Source organism: Amphiprion ocellaris, chromosome 10 (assembly GCF_022539595.1).
Source record: "Amphiprion ocellaris isolate individual 3 ecotype Okinawa chromosome 10, ASM2253959v1, whole genome shotgun sequence".
Taxonomy (NCBI): Eukaryota; Metazoa; Chordata; class Actinopteri; family Pomacentridae; genus Amphiprion; species Amphiprion ocellaris.
In genome coordinates this window covers 16,231,526-16,246,598 of record NC_072775.1, presented here as the reverse complement: position 1 = coordinate 16,246,598, position 15,073 = coordinate 16,231,526, and the positions used below count along the sequence as shown (strand labels likewise).

At 38.7% G+C, this 15,073-nt stretch overlaps 2 protein-coding genes across 2 annotated transcripts in view; one reads left to right on the top strand and one right to left on the bottom strand.

Annotated features, from left to right (window-relative positions):
• LOC111572759 (collagen alpha-5(IV) chain-like) overlaps positions 1 to 12,891 on the bottom strand; it is a 28,315-nt gene extending 15,424 nt beyond the window's left edge. Inside the window, exons 1-16 of the mRNA XM_023276562.3 lie at positions 12,634 to 12,891; positions 9,564 to 9,617; positions 7,423 to 7,512; positions 7,183 to 7,227; positions 7,022 to 7,066; positions 6,838 to 6,900; positions 6,662 to 6,715; positions 6,492 to 6,518; positions 5,326 to 5,394; positions 5,126 to 5,188; positions 4,996 to 5,031; positions 4,591 to 4,635; positions 4,359 to 4,439; positions 2,530 to 2,583; positions 2,346 to 2,411; positions 100 to 144 (exon numbers count right to left, since the gene is read on the bottom strand). Of these exons, the coding sequence (XP_023132330.1) occupies positions 100 to 144; positions 2,346 to 2,411; positions 2,530 to 2,583; positions 4,359 to 4,439; positions 4,591 to 4,635; positions 4,996 to 5,031; positions 5,126 to 5,188; positions 5,326 to 5,394; positions 6,492 to 6,518; positions 6,662 to 6,715; positions 6,838 to 6,900; positions 7,022 to 7,066; positions 7,183 to 7,227; positions 7,423 to 7,512; positions 9,564 to 9,617; positions 12,634 to 12,705 (909 nt within the window). The 5' untranslated portion in view covers positions 12,706 to 12,891. The remainder of the gene's footprint in view (positions 1 to 99; positions 145 to 2,345; positions 2,412 to 2,529; positions 2,584 to 4,358; positions 4,440 to 4,590; positions 4,636 to 4,995; positions 5,032 to 5,125; positions 5,189 to 5,325; positions 5,395 to 6,491; positions 6,519 to 6,661; positions 6,716 to 6,837; positions 6,901 to 7,021; positions 7,067 to 7,182; positions 7,228 to 7,422; positions 7,513 to 9,563; positions 9,618 to 12,633) is intronic.
• LOC111572760 (collagen alpha-4(IV) chain-like) overlaps positions 8,184 to 15,073 on the top strand; it is a 17,461-nt gene continuing 10,571 nt past the window's right edge. The window contains exons 1-4 of the mRNA XM_055014669.1: positions 8,184 to 8,508; positions 12,986 to 13,102; positions 13,307 to 13,438; positions 14,167 to 14,209. Coding sequence (XP_054870644.1) covers positions 13,398 to 13,438; positions 14,167 to 14,209 — 84 coding nt within the window. The 5' untranslated portion in view covers positions 8,184 to 8,508; positions 12,986 to 13,102; positions 13,307 to 13,397. The remainder of the gene's footprint in view (positions 8,509 to 12,985; positions 13,103 to 13,306; positions 13,439 to 14,166; positions 14,210 to 15,073) is intronic.

Below are 15,073 nucleotides of genomic sequence, written 5' to 3'. Positions count from 1 at the left end.
AAGCCAAGCAATAAATAACTTTACACACACATGCACCATGCACACATGACATAATGACTTTTCACACACATACACACTCATAGTGCAGTAGTACAGTACCCTAACTCCATGTTGTCCAGAGTCGCCATCCTTCCCGAGCTTTCCCTGTAAGGAAAATTAAATGAGATTTTAATAATATCTCTAGTTCAGAGCAAAGCCTCAGCTCAGGTTCATGTGTTACAGTGTTGAGACTGCAGTTGAAATTAGGGCTGCAACAACGAATCGATAAAATCGATAATAATCGATTATTAAAAGCGTTGGCAACGAATTTCATCATCGATTCGTTGTATCGCGCGATTCATGCGTCACTCGCCATGTCGCGGAGCGTCTACTTCACCTGCCGAGCTTTGTCAATGCTGGCTGACTGAAATAAAGTTTGTTTTTTTAATAATTCCACCTCTAGAGCGAGTTGAAAAGAGCGAGGGGGCGGCAAAGCGAAAGTAAATTCAGAGTAATTTCAACGAAACATGACCGACACGGAGAAAACAGTCAGACCGAAGTCCTCAAAAGTGTGGCAGCATTTCACGCTTCACAAAACAACAAACATGCGTAACATGCAAGCTTTACAAAAGTGATATGATGTACGGGAGCACCACGATGATGATGCAGCACCTGAAACGGAAACACGTTGGAGTCGCCGATGTGGATGAAGGAGCTCAACAGCAGGTAAGTCACTACAGTATCCTACGTTTGTTCTGTTTTTAAGTGAGGAAACGTAACGTTAGTCTCTCTGGTAGCTCTCCTGATGCTAGTGTTTGTTAGCTGATTAACGACAGTGATAGGGCACGTGTGTGTGCGTGTGTGTGCGCGCGCGTGTGAAACTTTTTATTTCACTTTAATCAGCTTAAGCAGGGTTTGAATATGCTTTATAAATAAACGTAACTTGCCCACAATGGTGATAATAATTTAAAGATTAAGCCTCAAGTTTTAATTTTCTCACAAAGTCTGAGTGAAGGCACTGGTCTGTGTTGGAGTGAGGCAGGATGAACTGCATTTAGACCAAACGGGTTAAAGTAACTTATTTAGTATGTAGTATTTTTTATGGTGCTTGTCCTATCTATCTATCTATCTATCTGTCTATCTATCTATCTATCTGTGTGTGTGTGTGTGTGTGTGTGTGTGTGTGTGTGTGTGTGTGTGTGTGTGTGTGTGTGTGCGCGCGCGCGCGCGCATGCGTACTTTGTGTTTTGCTCTTTGGACTACTTACATGCCTTAACCTAATACTGCAAATAAAACAAGATAATTACTGAGTTGTTGTAAATTGTGCTATAATACATACTCATACTATCTTTCTCATTTCATGAACAGCAAACAATGACAGGCTTCATGATGAGAAGACATGTCAACCACAGCAAGCAGCTGTCCTGACTGAGAGCATCCTCGACATGATGCTCATTGACACGAGGCCTCTGTCGACGGTTGAAGACGAAGGCTTCGCTACAATGATCTTATTTGCTCTGTCAGTCCAAATCTTCTCTTTCTGAATAAAGCGGCGGAAATTAAAAATGTGGGTTTTTTTTATCCGATTCATCGAAAAAATAATTGGCCGATTAATCGATTATTAAAATAATCGTTAGCTGCAGCCCTAGTTGAAATGTTCTTGTTGTCCTTTTGTTAAATTAAAAGCAGCAAAACTGGCCTTCAAAGAAAATTCTAGCTGCATCTAAAAGGGTAAAGTCCCCTCCAAGGTATGTTTAATACCACAGGACATTGTGCAATACTGCTTTGGATTTTTCGGATTAAGCATGGTAATTTCAGGTCAGGCTAACATTTCAAATTCTCAGTCATGTTGGATGTTTTGTATTCTGAGAAACATTAGACATGTTGAGAGAAAAGGAGGTTACTGTAGACTGATTATAACCACCACTTCACACCTGAATGTGTAATTGGGCTAAATTTCTCAAATAGTTCTTAAGCTTGGCTTTTTTTCTTGTCTCAAAGCAGCTGCTGATGATCTTCCTGTTTTGGTGTAACTCAGAAGGAGAGCATCAGGGTGGTAGTAACAATCCCATGCAGTTTGATTTGGACTGATGCTGTCTAGCTGTTGCTGGTCAAGCAGAAGAATTCTGAGGCATGATGGCAAATGGCACATGCCGTGTAATGTTGCATCACTGCCCTCTGCTGATCATCCTCCTTTCTTAAGCTATTCCTAAAGTATTACTTGTAGGCTCTTAATGCAAAGTGGAATGCTACAAGGAGAGAAAGATAGTGGTGCAAAAAACATATGTAACATGTACTGCATGCACAATCAGATGCAGAAGTTCAAAGGCTGGCATGAAAGGAAGAAATGAGATGCTGTTTCTTACTTCTGGACCCTGCAGTCCTTTGTCTCCCTTTGTCCCTTTTGCAGAAATGCTAAAGCCAGCATCTCCCTGGTGACAGATTGAAATAAGGACAAGAATCAGAAAAGTGCATTCATTTTAAAATGTCTAAATATGCAATGACCAGACCAGAAAGTGTCTCTGACAAGAATTTTAAAGAGGAACTTACTGGTTCACCCTTGCAGCCTTTATCTCCAAAATCACCTTGTTGTCCCTTTACCCCCTGAATCAGAAATAAACCCCAGGTCATGGTTAGAATTACAGAGACAATTCTTGCCTTTCAGTCTGCTGGGCTACAGAAACTATATAGCTTGAAGGAGCAGCTCAAGGCCTAGTTTATTAGACTTCCTTTCGAATAGCATTCTTTTTAAAAACCATATCTCTATTTATTATGCTTATGTGGTGTTTTTCTTTATCTTTTTTCTTTGATGCATCTTTAAAGTGGTGCACATCAGATCTAGGAAAGTGCAATACACTGCCCGGCCCAAAAAAAAAAAAAATGTTGCACACTCTACTATTTTGTTGGACTGACCTTAGCTTTGAATATGGCACTCATTAGCTGTGGCATCATTTCGATAAGCTTCTGCAATGTCACAGCATTTATTTTTGTCCAGAGATGCATTCATTTTTCACCAAGATCTTATACTGATGATGGGAGAGTCGGACCGCTGCGCAAAGTCTTCTCCAGAACATCCCAAAGATTCTCAATGGGGCTGAGGTCTGGACTCTGTGGAGGCCAATCCATGTCTGAAAATGATCTCATGCTGCCTGATTCACTCATGCACAATGTGAGCCCTATGAATCCTTGCATCGTCATCTTGGAGCAAGCCCATGCCATCAGGGAAGAAAAACTCCATTGCTGGAAAGACCTGGTCATTCAGTATATTCAGGTAGTCAGCTGACCTCATTCTTTGGGAACATAACGTTGCTGAACCTGACCAACCCCAGATCATAACCCTAAACCCCCACAGGCTGGTAGACACTAGACATGATGAGTGCATCACTTCATCCACTTCTCTTCTTACTGTGATGTGCCCATCACTTTGGAACAGGGTAAAACTGGACTCATCAGACCACATTTGTTCCTTGAAGATGATGGTTCACCACTATCCTTCAGGTTTTAATAATGTGTTGGACGGTTCTTAACCTGATTTTAGTAGGTTTAGAAATCTCCTTAGTCGTTTTCTTTGCTTGATGCAGGCCAATAATTTGACCATTCTGAGACAGATTTCCATGACCACAGGATATGTCTTACGACGTGGTTGTTTAATAAATGACAAGCTCCTCACTACGTCAGCTAGGTTTAAATTAGTTGTTTCCTGCTGAAACATATTAATCACTGCAGTAATTATCCAATGGAAGTCTCTTATCTATTTGCGTAGTTAAATCCAGGCAATGTATAATAGATTTTACTTTCTTGCTTACACAACTACTGGTTACATTCCCATTAACATGTACTTTCCGATTAAATTTGCTTTGTGTTCTAGATTTCATGACCCTATGACCTTTTGTCTTTAGTTCCACCTGCAGGCCACAGTTTTAGTCCTACACAAGAAATAATAAACCATAATGTAATGAGTTTTTAATTAAATTGGTTGAGCGTATTGATATTGCTTTAAGTTTATCCATGTGAAAACTTCATGATTTTTTTTGTTTTAGATCCACTTGTCAACAGCCTCTCTCTGAGTAAATGTGTTCCATCTTTATCTTCTTCCATTTTTGATTGCTGGCTTGCCAGTGTTTTTAACCTCAACTACACGGGGGCTGCGTGAAAAGCCTGCTGTTCAATCAGCTACTGCAAAACTTGGACACTGTCCAGCTACTGAGGTGTGATTCCACTGGGTTTATGTTTAATTTTGATGTGTGAAACTACAAGCACGGTGAGTAATGTGTTGCATCCAATGCACCAGGTTTGTCTCAAATGAGGTTTCAGCTGTAATGTTGCTTTGCCATTTTAATGCAAGAAACATCACATTGTAGAATATATCATTACTGTACCTTCAACACACCGAGGCTCTCTGTCAGGTATTCTCTAACCCGACCAGGTGGCCCTGGTGGGCCTCGGGGTCCCTCTGTGCCCTTCAATGAAAAAACAAGGCGTAATACAGATGCTAGAACATAAATGGCCAGGGAAAATACAGCATAGTGTCATGCTATGTATTCAACATCCTCTCCTTTTTGATGAAATGCAATCACTATACTAGTGCTTTAAAAAAAAAAAAAAAGCTACCTTTGGTCCTCGAGGTCCTGGGATACCACTTGTGCCTTCTTGACCCTACAGGATGGATGCAGGGATTTGTAACGTAGTCATATAAGTAATCAGATTTCAAAAACTCCTTTTCCAATTCCTACCAATAGTTCTAAAATGCATTCTCTCTTCCGATTTTAATCTTGTCACCATCATTTATCGTCTGTGATCGGTTTCACAAATAACTGGGAGATTTCAGTTGTAGTAAGCAACTGTTTAGCAAACAGTCTGGAAATGTTCAGACGTTCCCAGGTGATGTGAAAACTGATAACCAGAGAACAAAACAAAAGTCCTGCAGATGTTTTCTTTTACTCAGTAATAGGCATTATCACAATATAAGCTGTCATACATGAACACATATATTAAATAAACATTCAACAGTGTTACCTTAACTCCTCGAGCCCCTGTGGGACCAGGATACCCCTATCCATAAAGAATAGACAATTAGAGCAAGCATCACATGTTAATTTTCCAGAGTGTATGTAGAAGAAGCAAAAAAGTCAAAAACATCACTCACAACAGACCCCCTTGATCCAGGGTTCCCTTGTGGCCCTTGCCCTCCAGGGAAACCTGGATCTCCCTGAAATTAAAATGGAATTTGCACATAGTGTAAGCACATGTAACTGTAGAAATAAATTCAAATCTAGTACTACTTTTTGTATCTCTACTTCATGGAAGGTGTCTTCAACTAAAATGGAAAACACTGTAAAAAGTTACCGGGCTTCCATCTCTTCCAGGCAGCCCAGGAGGCCCACGTTGTGAATGGGTTAATATGAAAGATTCACCCTGTCAAGTAGAAGCATGAAAGATGTAATGAAATGTCACAGCTGCAGATTGTAAGTCTATTTCAATGCTGCTTTCTGTAGACTCCATCACTTAATGCATCACATGCATGTGCTCAGAATTAAAATAACCAGTTTCTTGAGTTTTCTATATGCAACAATGGTTAGAAATGGCAACCACTTCAAATAGGATTCCCTAAGCTGAAGGAAAAAGACTGCCATGATACAGACACGACGAGAAAGATTTAGAGTTTCAAGTGGTTACAAGTGGACTCTCTCAAGTTCACGTGTTGAGAACAGGCCTCCCTATCCAGAAGAATCATACTATCAAAGCTGGGAAGTTGGAAGAGTGCATCCTTTTTAGGTCCATAACAAAGACATGTTTTTGCTACCATCACATGAGCAGAAGTGGTGAATGCAAATTGTAAGTCCACAGATACACAGAGGTGACTGCATCTACAGAGTCTATTGATCCACACATTAGGGCAAAGCCTGCGATTGTCATCTTGATTACAACTATGATAAATCTTATTCTCTGATGCCTTCAGAAGGTCAGTTCACGTACACTATAGTACACCTTAATGCTAGCATTCTTGTGCCTACAGATAAACTCTAAGTGCTCTCAGGAGTCCTTGTTCTGATAATTAGCTTTGAGAATTAACACATTTCTCATCGCAGATAAAAACAGAAGGACAGACTTGATCAATGAAAAGAAAAACAAAGGAAAATCTTTAAGCAAGTTATTGGTCTCACACGGACGAGGCACAAAATGAATTTGGGGAGTTTGGGGAAACAGAAGGGGGCAACTGCTTGTGCAGCATCATGCTTTTTTTCATGGTGAGTAAGGATATTGCTGCTAAGCTTCTTAGAAGACAGACACTGCTGAGCAATCTGCAGTTACACCTTTCATCAATAAAACAAAACAAAATGGCACATGAAGCATAAATATATATGCGTTGAGAAGGACAATTCATATGTACCACAGGGAAACTTAACAAATAAACACTGACTGTTCTCAAGAGATTTCCTCCTGATAATTAACTTTAAGAGTGAACATATTTCATATTTTTCTTTTGTAGTTTTCTTAAAATTATTTTTTACCTTAGGTCCAGGCAGACCTGGTGGACCCTGTAATGTAAAAATTAAAAGAGAAAATGATTAATTTTAAAGATGGCACCATAAGATAAAAGATTGGAATTGATGAAAGATGTTCCAATGCCGCAATACTGTATTTGAGCACAAAATAATAATAAATTAATTTTGTTTCTTACTGGATTCCCATCAAGACCATAATTCCCAGGAGGACCAGGAAGTCCAGCATCTCCCTGTAAGTAGGTAATGTGTTCAAAACATTATTGCCAACCCTTTTAAATATACACTAAATACATTTCAAAGTATGTGTTCAAATGATTACAGATACCACTGTTAGTATGTAATACTTTCTTACATCTGTTCCATTGCAGCCTGGGGCCCCTGGAGGCCCTGGAGGCCCTTGTAAGCCTGGGACACCCTGTAAGAGAATATAAGAACAAGTTAAAAAAGAAACTGACACAAATGGACATCTTCAAGAGCACACAACACATAAATCACAGAATGAACAGGATAGCATATATGTACACTATAAAACTCACCGGTAAGCCATGAGACCCAGCAAATCCCTCTTTGCCTTCAAGTCCCTGTCATGATGGAAGCAAAAGCAGCATGTTTGTTTTTAAAAAGAACACAAGTATAACAGACTGAAAACAGAACAAGAAGCCAACAGACACAAGCTTGGATAGCACAGTTATGTTACCGGATCTCCTTTTGATCCCGGAGGTCCATCAGGCCCAGTGCTGCCCTGTCAACGAGAGCAACCTGTAATTAATCTTAGTGATCTACTGAGACATATGTAGACGTGTATACGCACAAATAAAAATGTCTAGCTACACAAGAAAGTGCAGTTTATCATAGACACAATTTGACACGATGGGAATTGGATTTAGATTGAAGATACAGAATGAGGAAGAGGTGCGAGCTCAGGATGAAACTCTACCTTTGGTCCCATCAGCCCACGGTGACCGTCTGATCCTGGACGGCCTGCAACCCCCGGAGGACCTGTCTCTCCTGGAAAACCTTTGTCTCCCTGCAAGTGGGAATTCATGGGTTTCAGTGTGGGGCAGACAAACAAACAACAGAGAGGCAAATTCAACTTTTACCATGATTCTGTAAATATTATCAGTAATGCATGAGTAAAAATGATCCAAATATTTTAAATATTACTACTATAATTAAACCTTTAGCAATGTTAGAAAACATTCATATATTTTCCCCAACATTAGAAGACTTATGAAAAACTTTGGAAATTATATGTTTTCATTCTATTTTTTTGTATTATTTTCACTGGGTGACACTTTTGCCAAAGTTCTGTTTGACAAATTAAAAATGTTAATTTCATAACATAAACAACATGAGCAAATATAACAAAGTCGAGATAACTGAGTCTCTTTGAGTCATGCATATCCACTATAACTGGATATGCAGACACAAATGGACAACTTGATTTTTATTCCATTTGTCATTGCCATGCATTTTAAATATGGATGTCAAAATTAACACGCTAACACGGACTAATCCATCATCATGTTTAATCTGGTTAAAAATTCTAACGCAGTTAATGCATTTGCAGCGCAGAATTACTCAAAATCCCTGAAACGTCTCTGGCAACGCATTTCGACCAGTTTGTCCAAGTAGACTTCCCGTCACGCTTGCCGTCGCGCATGCGCAAATGCGCAGTTGATCCGGTAGTGGCAGAACCTAGCAACTAGAAGTAGAGGACGATAAATAGTAGGCCCCGACTGATTTGTAGTCCAGACGATTAAATCTGCCGGTTATAGTCCTTTTCAAAATAATCATCGTCGGCCGGAGTTTTGGCGATTAAACGCCGATATATTCTTAATTTCTCATAAAGCAGTAAATGCTGTTAAGTGTCGGAGTCGCGCAGAATCATGTCCTTGCACTGTTTGTTCAATACATGGAGCTCTGGCTCCATTCCATCGTCAGGCCTCACCGCCGTCTTCTCAGTAACATACAGGAGTAAGCTGCAGTCTGGCAACATTACAGGAGTGGGCTGAGCCGACAGGTAAGTTTATAACGACCTTGTGAAATTAGCAATGACTCAGCATGTCTCCTGTTTCAGTTAAGAGAAAAAGTTAAAGCTCAAATGATTAACATTACTGTCTGTCTTCAGCAACCGTCATGATGTCATGTCAGTCTTAGTTTTACTCTGTCAGAAAATAGTATAACGTGGCACAGGCTGTAACAGTAACTCACTGTGTTTGTTGTTATGGAGAAACATTAGTGTCAGACTATTTTTGACCATTATAAGTTTAAAATGCAACCTTGTCAAAGATGACATGTTTTGACATCTGAGAAAGGCGTCTCTGGATTTTATTTTGGTTCGTATGAGTCCTGACTTCATAGCAAAGAAAATAATGGAGTAGAGAAAATGTGATTTAATCTTAAAGGGCATCGAAGGGCTGCATAAATAATGTTTTACCAGTAACTTCACTCATTATGCTACTTATTATATAGCATACATATATAACCTACCTCTAATCTGCAGCAGCAAGAAGTACAAGACAAGAAGTATTTCATAACTTATTATAGATTGTTTTCTGCCAAATATTGGAATCGGCATCGGCCTCAAAAAAACCCATATCGGTTGGGCCCTACTAAACAGCACATTGGCCCTTTTGGTGCTAAATTTGAATGCAAAAAAACCCAAGAGGGGACAGTCGACTGACATACAGTAATATGCACACTCTGCAGGAAGGAGTTTTCTTTTCACTGAAGCACTTCCAGCTTGAAGTACCACAGTAATGTGAAGCTCCTGTTAGTCGGGAATTCTAACATGAACCTTTAAAGGTGTTTAATAATCACCTTAAATGCATATAAATTCTCTTCTTTCTTGAGTCTGTTAGCATATATCTTCTCTCTTTCTGCCCAGAAACCACAGCAAAAAATTTAAAAAACTCATACTGAAAATTTTGTCCTAAAAAGATCAAAGTAACTACTTTATATAAAAGTGATGTTAGAAGAAGTTGCTTTAAAACTGCAGAAGGAAGAGTTTACTCAGATAGTTCTCAACACTGATAGATCTGACTGTTTTACACAGTGAAGAAACTATTTACTTACCCTGCTGCCTTTTTCTCCTTCACAGAGACATCTCGATTTCCCATTGCATGCACACTAAAAAAAACAACAACAAAGCAAAACAAAACAGAACAATCAGCAGTTGTTCAGTTTTCACACATTTTTCTGTCATGCCTCTCTTTGGAAACAAATCATGGTTGTCCTTATAAATCACTGTAAACATGTTTTATTTGTTAACAACCATTAACCACATTGCAGATACATACTGCCTATTACAGCATGTATGATTTCACTTTGGTCTGGTGTAAAGGACCTCTTGTGTCTCTACTCAACACAGTGGCATTTAATTTGAAAGCTGTAAGCGTTACTGCTTATCAGCAGAGGAAAAGGATCACTGAAGCTAACAGACTAAAGAAAGTAGAGCAACAGTAATAAAAAACAGTAAGCTGCACAGTGGGTTGTCAACATAACAGATCAGCTATGGGCTATTAACTACTAATATAATGAAGTTATTTGAGATGCATGGCATTTCCAGTTCACCTTTGTATCGTGGAGTGCACAGCTAAAGCTGCAACACTGGTTCTTCTTGGCTCATTAAATACAGTGGCCTTTTAATTGTGATGAATCCAATTTCCCTCTGCACATGAGATGATAATCAAGCAAGAAATAAATTGTCATGAGCATTATTATTGTTCTGTACATGTAAGGGGAAGCATGTTGGTGCTATAACATGGCTGTACCATAAAAATGTAGATTTCCTCATCATTTGCAACCTTTAGTCTTGATTACTGATTCTAGTTTATTCTAAGCATTAGGTGCAGAAAACCTAAATGCTTTCTTGCCCAGTTCAGATCGTACATTGGGGATGACAAATTTCAGAGTATCCATAGATTGGAGATTGTGACTTCCATATTTCCTTGTTAAAAGACAAGACAAATAGGAAGGAAAAATAACCAGAATAGTTCTGTAAATAAGCACAGACCAATGACTGAGACGTCAGGCACTTAAAGATGTCCTGTTAACTTTAAAATTGAGCACACAATGGTGAGTAAGGGGACCACATTTGATAATGAATCTCAGTGCCCCATGGTACACACTATCCAGCATGCTAAGACAATTAGCAGAAGCCTTCATGTACAACACATCTCCATAGTCAATAACAGGCAAAATGGTTGTTATCATCAATTTCTGTTTCACACAAGAGGAAAAGCAAGATTTGTGTCTGTAATAAAATCCTAATAAGAGGTTTTTCTTTTCTTCTTTTCTTTTTTTTTCTTACCATATACTGAATTTGCTCCTTAAAAGAGAAATGGTCATCAATTAAAAATTCTAGATATTTACAAGTAGATACCAACTGTTGACCATTTCTTGTTAAAAATTTTCCAGACAATGCTGATCTGGCAGTTTTAGAAGTAGTAAAGAACATACGTTTTGTTTTGTCTGCATTTAAAACAAGTTACAGATGACAAAGTTGTTGTACTCTATCAAACGCAAGCTGTAAATACTGAAAGGCCTCAGCAGGAGTGGGTGCTGCATTATAATTGACAGTGTCATCAGCATACAAATGAAAAGTTGAGTTTGGAATATTCTGTAATGGAAATAGTGAATATTAATGGACCCAGGCACAGAACCTTGAGGGACGCCCTTTTTCCCTTGCAATACCTGAGAGGAAGAGCCCTCTATCTGAACAGCCTGGGTTCTGCTTGTAAGATAATTTGCAAACCACCCAACTGCTTCTTGAGAAAGACCTATAGCTAAAAGATGTTTGATTAAAGGAATGTGGTCAACAGTGTCAAATGCCTTTGAAAAGTCAACAAAGAGGGACAAACAGCACTACTTCTTGCCGAGATCTTCAGTTATATCATTTATGACCTTCACGGCAGGAGTAACAGTACTGCGATTTTTTCGAAAACCCGACTGAAATGGTGACAAAATCGAGTTGGTAGCAAGACAGTCTTTTATCTGTTCACAGACCAGGGATTCAAGCACCTTTGCCAGAGCAGAACGTTTAAATATCGATCTGTAATTGTTTAAAATACTAGGGTTACCTCCTTTTAGGAGGGGTATAACAAGGCCAGATTTCCGGTCCCAAGGGATTTCATTTGAAGTCAAAGTAAGGTTGAAAATATGACACAGTGGTCCAGCTATAATTTCAGCTGCCAGCTTTAGGAAGAGCAGTTCCAGGTTATCTGAGCCAGCTGGTTTTCTAGGATCAAGTTCTTTTAGAGCCCTCATGACCTCTGCTGCAGTAAAGGGAGTTAAGTTAAAAACCTGAGTATTGTCACTGGCTATTCAGTATAATTCAGCAATCAAGTGATGGAGAGTTTGTTTTTTCTAGGAAAATGTTAACTAATGCAGAAATGGCTAACCCTTCTGTCTACTGCTAGATGCCTTTTTCATTTTCATATACCTCTCTGAGCTTCCCTTTGCTCCAATCCTGATCTACCGTATAAAGGCCCACCAACATAGCTGAGTGAAGAATATTGTACACACAGAACTAAATGTGCAAACAGACACCACATCTCTCTTCAGGATGCAAGATGTTTCGGATAAGCAGAGCCCTGACAGTTCCAAACAGACCACAGCATTGTATATTGGAATTAAAGCAGTGAAGAATGAACGATGCCAACAACATACACAAAAGGAAATACACACATTGCAGAGTAAACAAGTATTTGGTGACTTTACATATGGGACGCTGAAGAGTTACAGCAAGAGAAGGTCCAAGTTTTACTAAACAGCATTAGCAATTTACTAAACAAATGAAAATGTTGATACATTGGATAGAGCAAAGATATTCATAGACAATGTCCAAGTTAATGCTGCTATTATAAACAAGTGGAGTATTTGATTTAGTAGATATAGAATCAGGTTGTGATGTAGTTTTCTATTGAACAAAGCTCACCAATCAATCATTATATCACAACAGTCTCTGCAGTCTAATATGAATGAAATGACAAAACGACAAAAATTTGTTTGAGACAGTGTCTCATGCGTGTGCGGAACTGAAATAAAAGCAGATGTGAAGTAAAGATAGCCAATAGTGTCTGCATTGTCAGTGTTTGCTTAGGATAAATCAGAACTTTCTATAAGAAAACAAAAAACGTCTTACATTTTTTCCCTCAGTCGCCATCAGCATCACAGCAAATAGGATCAGAGGAGCTACAAACATCAGCCTTCCCATGTTGTTTCTTGCTGCATTTGGATCAAGAGCTTGGGAGTAAACCGCTGGGGTGATGAAAGTCTTTTTCAATGCCTTCCTCAGCAACCAGCTTTTGCATCACACTCACCACGGCTGTACTTCGGGTGATGCTGGATCATTGCTCTAGTTAAAATCCAAGCTTTTCCATTTGGCTTCCAGTCTGCTGATAGACAGGACAGCCCCGAGAACTTGACCTTGAGTAGGGAGGCGGTCTGATGTGGTCAACCAGAGTCACAGCGCTTCTCTCATCTCATTTCCACAGTGGCAGTTTGGTGTTTACTGACATGAAGGAAGGAGATTGGTTTTAATCTTGAGATCATGCTGCTGCCTTGGATGGACTAAAGTCTTCGTTAAAATTGATTTGAGCTTCTAAATCTGGGTGAGTAGTTGATATTTATGTGCATGTTGGACTGCTGCTTGAACATTACACCTTTGGAAACACCTAAGTTGGAGGAAAGCACCAATATTTTCTCTGTTAGTATCAAATTCTCAACTTCTAATTGATGATTGCATGTGCTGCTTTTGATCTCTAAGGATGTTATTGTTTAATGCTGTGTGATATTAACCGGACACTTGCTAACAGGTGCCTTTGCTGTTTGATGATTCCTTCCATCCACCGCTCGTGGCAGCACTGAGGCCATCACTCACCTGGGAGGCAGACTGATGAATGAGACATGAAGTCCTCAGCTACTGCTGTGACTCTGTGCCCCCTCTGGTGAGTCCCACTGCAACTTTATTAATAATAAGTTGTTACATTAGTATTCTGGTGTAACGATAGTAGCATCTGCTGATGATGAACAAGTGGTAACTTTTTATGAATGAACTTTTATGCATGATTTGCCAATATAAATATATCCCATAATACTTATTACTCATAATACATGCTTTCTCTTTTTAAAAAAATCATTAATCTGCAGTATACATATACCACTTAGATGAGACTTAAAATGAGTTAAATATTTAATTGTGTCAAATATCGATGGAATTCACATTTCCTGCTTTGGTCAGTGAGTCTGTTTACCTTCAGACAAACAAACTTGTTGCCTGTTTATGCAGCTTTTCAACACATCTGAATGCTTGTAAACCGAAAAGATGCTATCCATCACACTAAGGCAGACACACATGCATACAGTTACATTTCTTTGTCAAGTGTCACGGTGCAGCATGATGATAAACTGGTCAGACAACATTGCACATGAGTGACTCGTGGTGATTTGTTGTTCTGCATGCAAGAGCTACAACATGCTATTAGCTAATGTGCATCAGTTTAGCAAATTGTCTTTTTCTCATTTAATTTTCATAAATCATAGAGGTTATGATTTGCACATTGTAGATTACACTGAACACAGTTAGGGTTTTTGTTTATTTGACAGTCATGTTATGGTTGTTCAAAGGCATCCAGTGGCTGCTACAGTTAATCTGTTATCACTGTTATATTTACAGGTGGATCCTTGTCCTGGCTGTGTTCGTGCAGCAGCTCAGTGCAGTAAGACTTTCCTTACCTTTGAATTCGAACTAATATATAATATCATCACTAAGATCGCAAAGCTCTGTAAAAGAGCTGCAAATTTTACAAATGAAAATTGCTGCAAATGAAATCATTGATACACTATACAAATATTCATACATTTCATAGACATTAGTCACAACATGCAGTGTTATCACCAGTAGTGTAAAGTAACTAAGTAAGTTTACTCGATGTTCTTCTTTCAGAGGCATGTATACGACACTATCTTTATCTAACAGCTGTAGTTACTTTATGGAATATTAGAAATTCGGAAACCTATCGTGAGATTATGAATTATATCAAATTGCAAAAATAAATATTATACACTAAATTAAGCCATCTTAGTCTGTAAAGTGAGGTACATCAGCTGTACCTCAGTCAGCTTAGATATTTGAATGCTGCTCGCATGTTAATGCATCAGTAATAACAATCCTATGAGACATAAAAATAGAACAATTTTTGACACTTTGGTATGACATGAATACTTTTACTTTCATAATTGAAATACATTTTGCTGATAATATTTACATATATTTTAGTTTACTGAGGTTTTCAGTATAGGACCTTCAGTTGTAACAGAATTTTTAAATTGTGATATTGTTACTTTCACTTCAGTAAGCTCTGAATACTCTTCCACGCTGACAGTCAAAGCTGTATTTCCAGAAACAGCAGCATATGCTCTCCTTGCTATAGATTTAAAATTTTAGGATGAATGTCAAATTAATTTAAACTTTGCATATACTGATTAAGTCTAAGAAGATCTGAAACATTGTGTAATTTCACTTTAGGACATGTTTAAGGCTATGTTGGACGTGGATCGCACCCCATTGTAGAACAATAGCA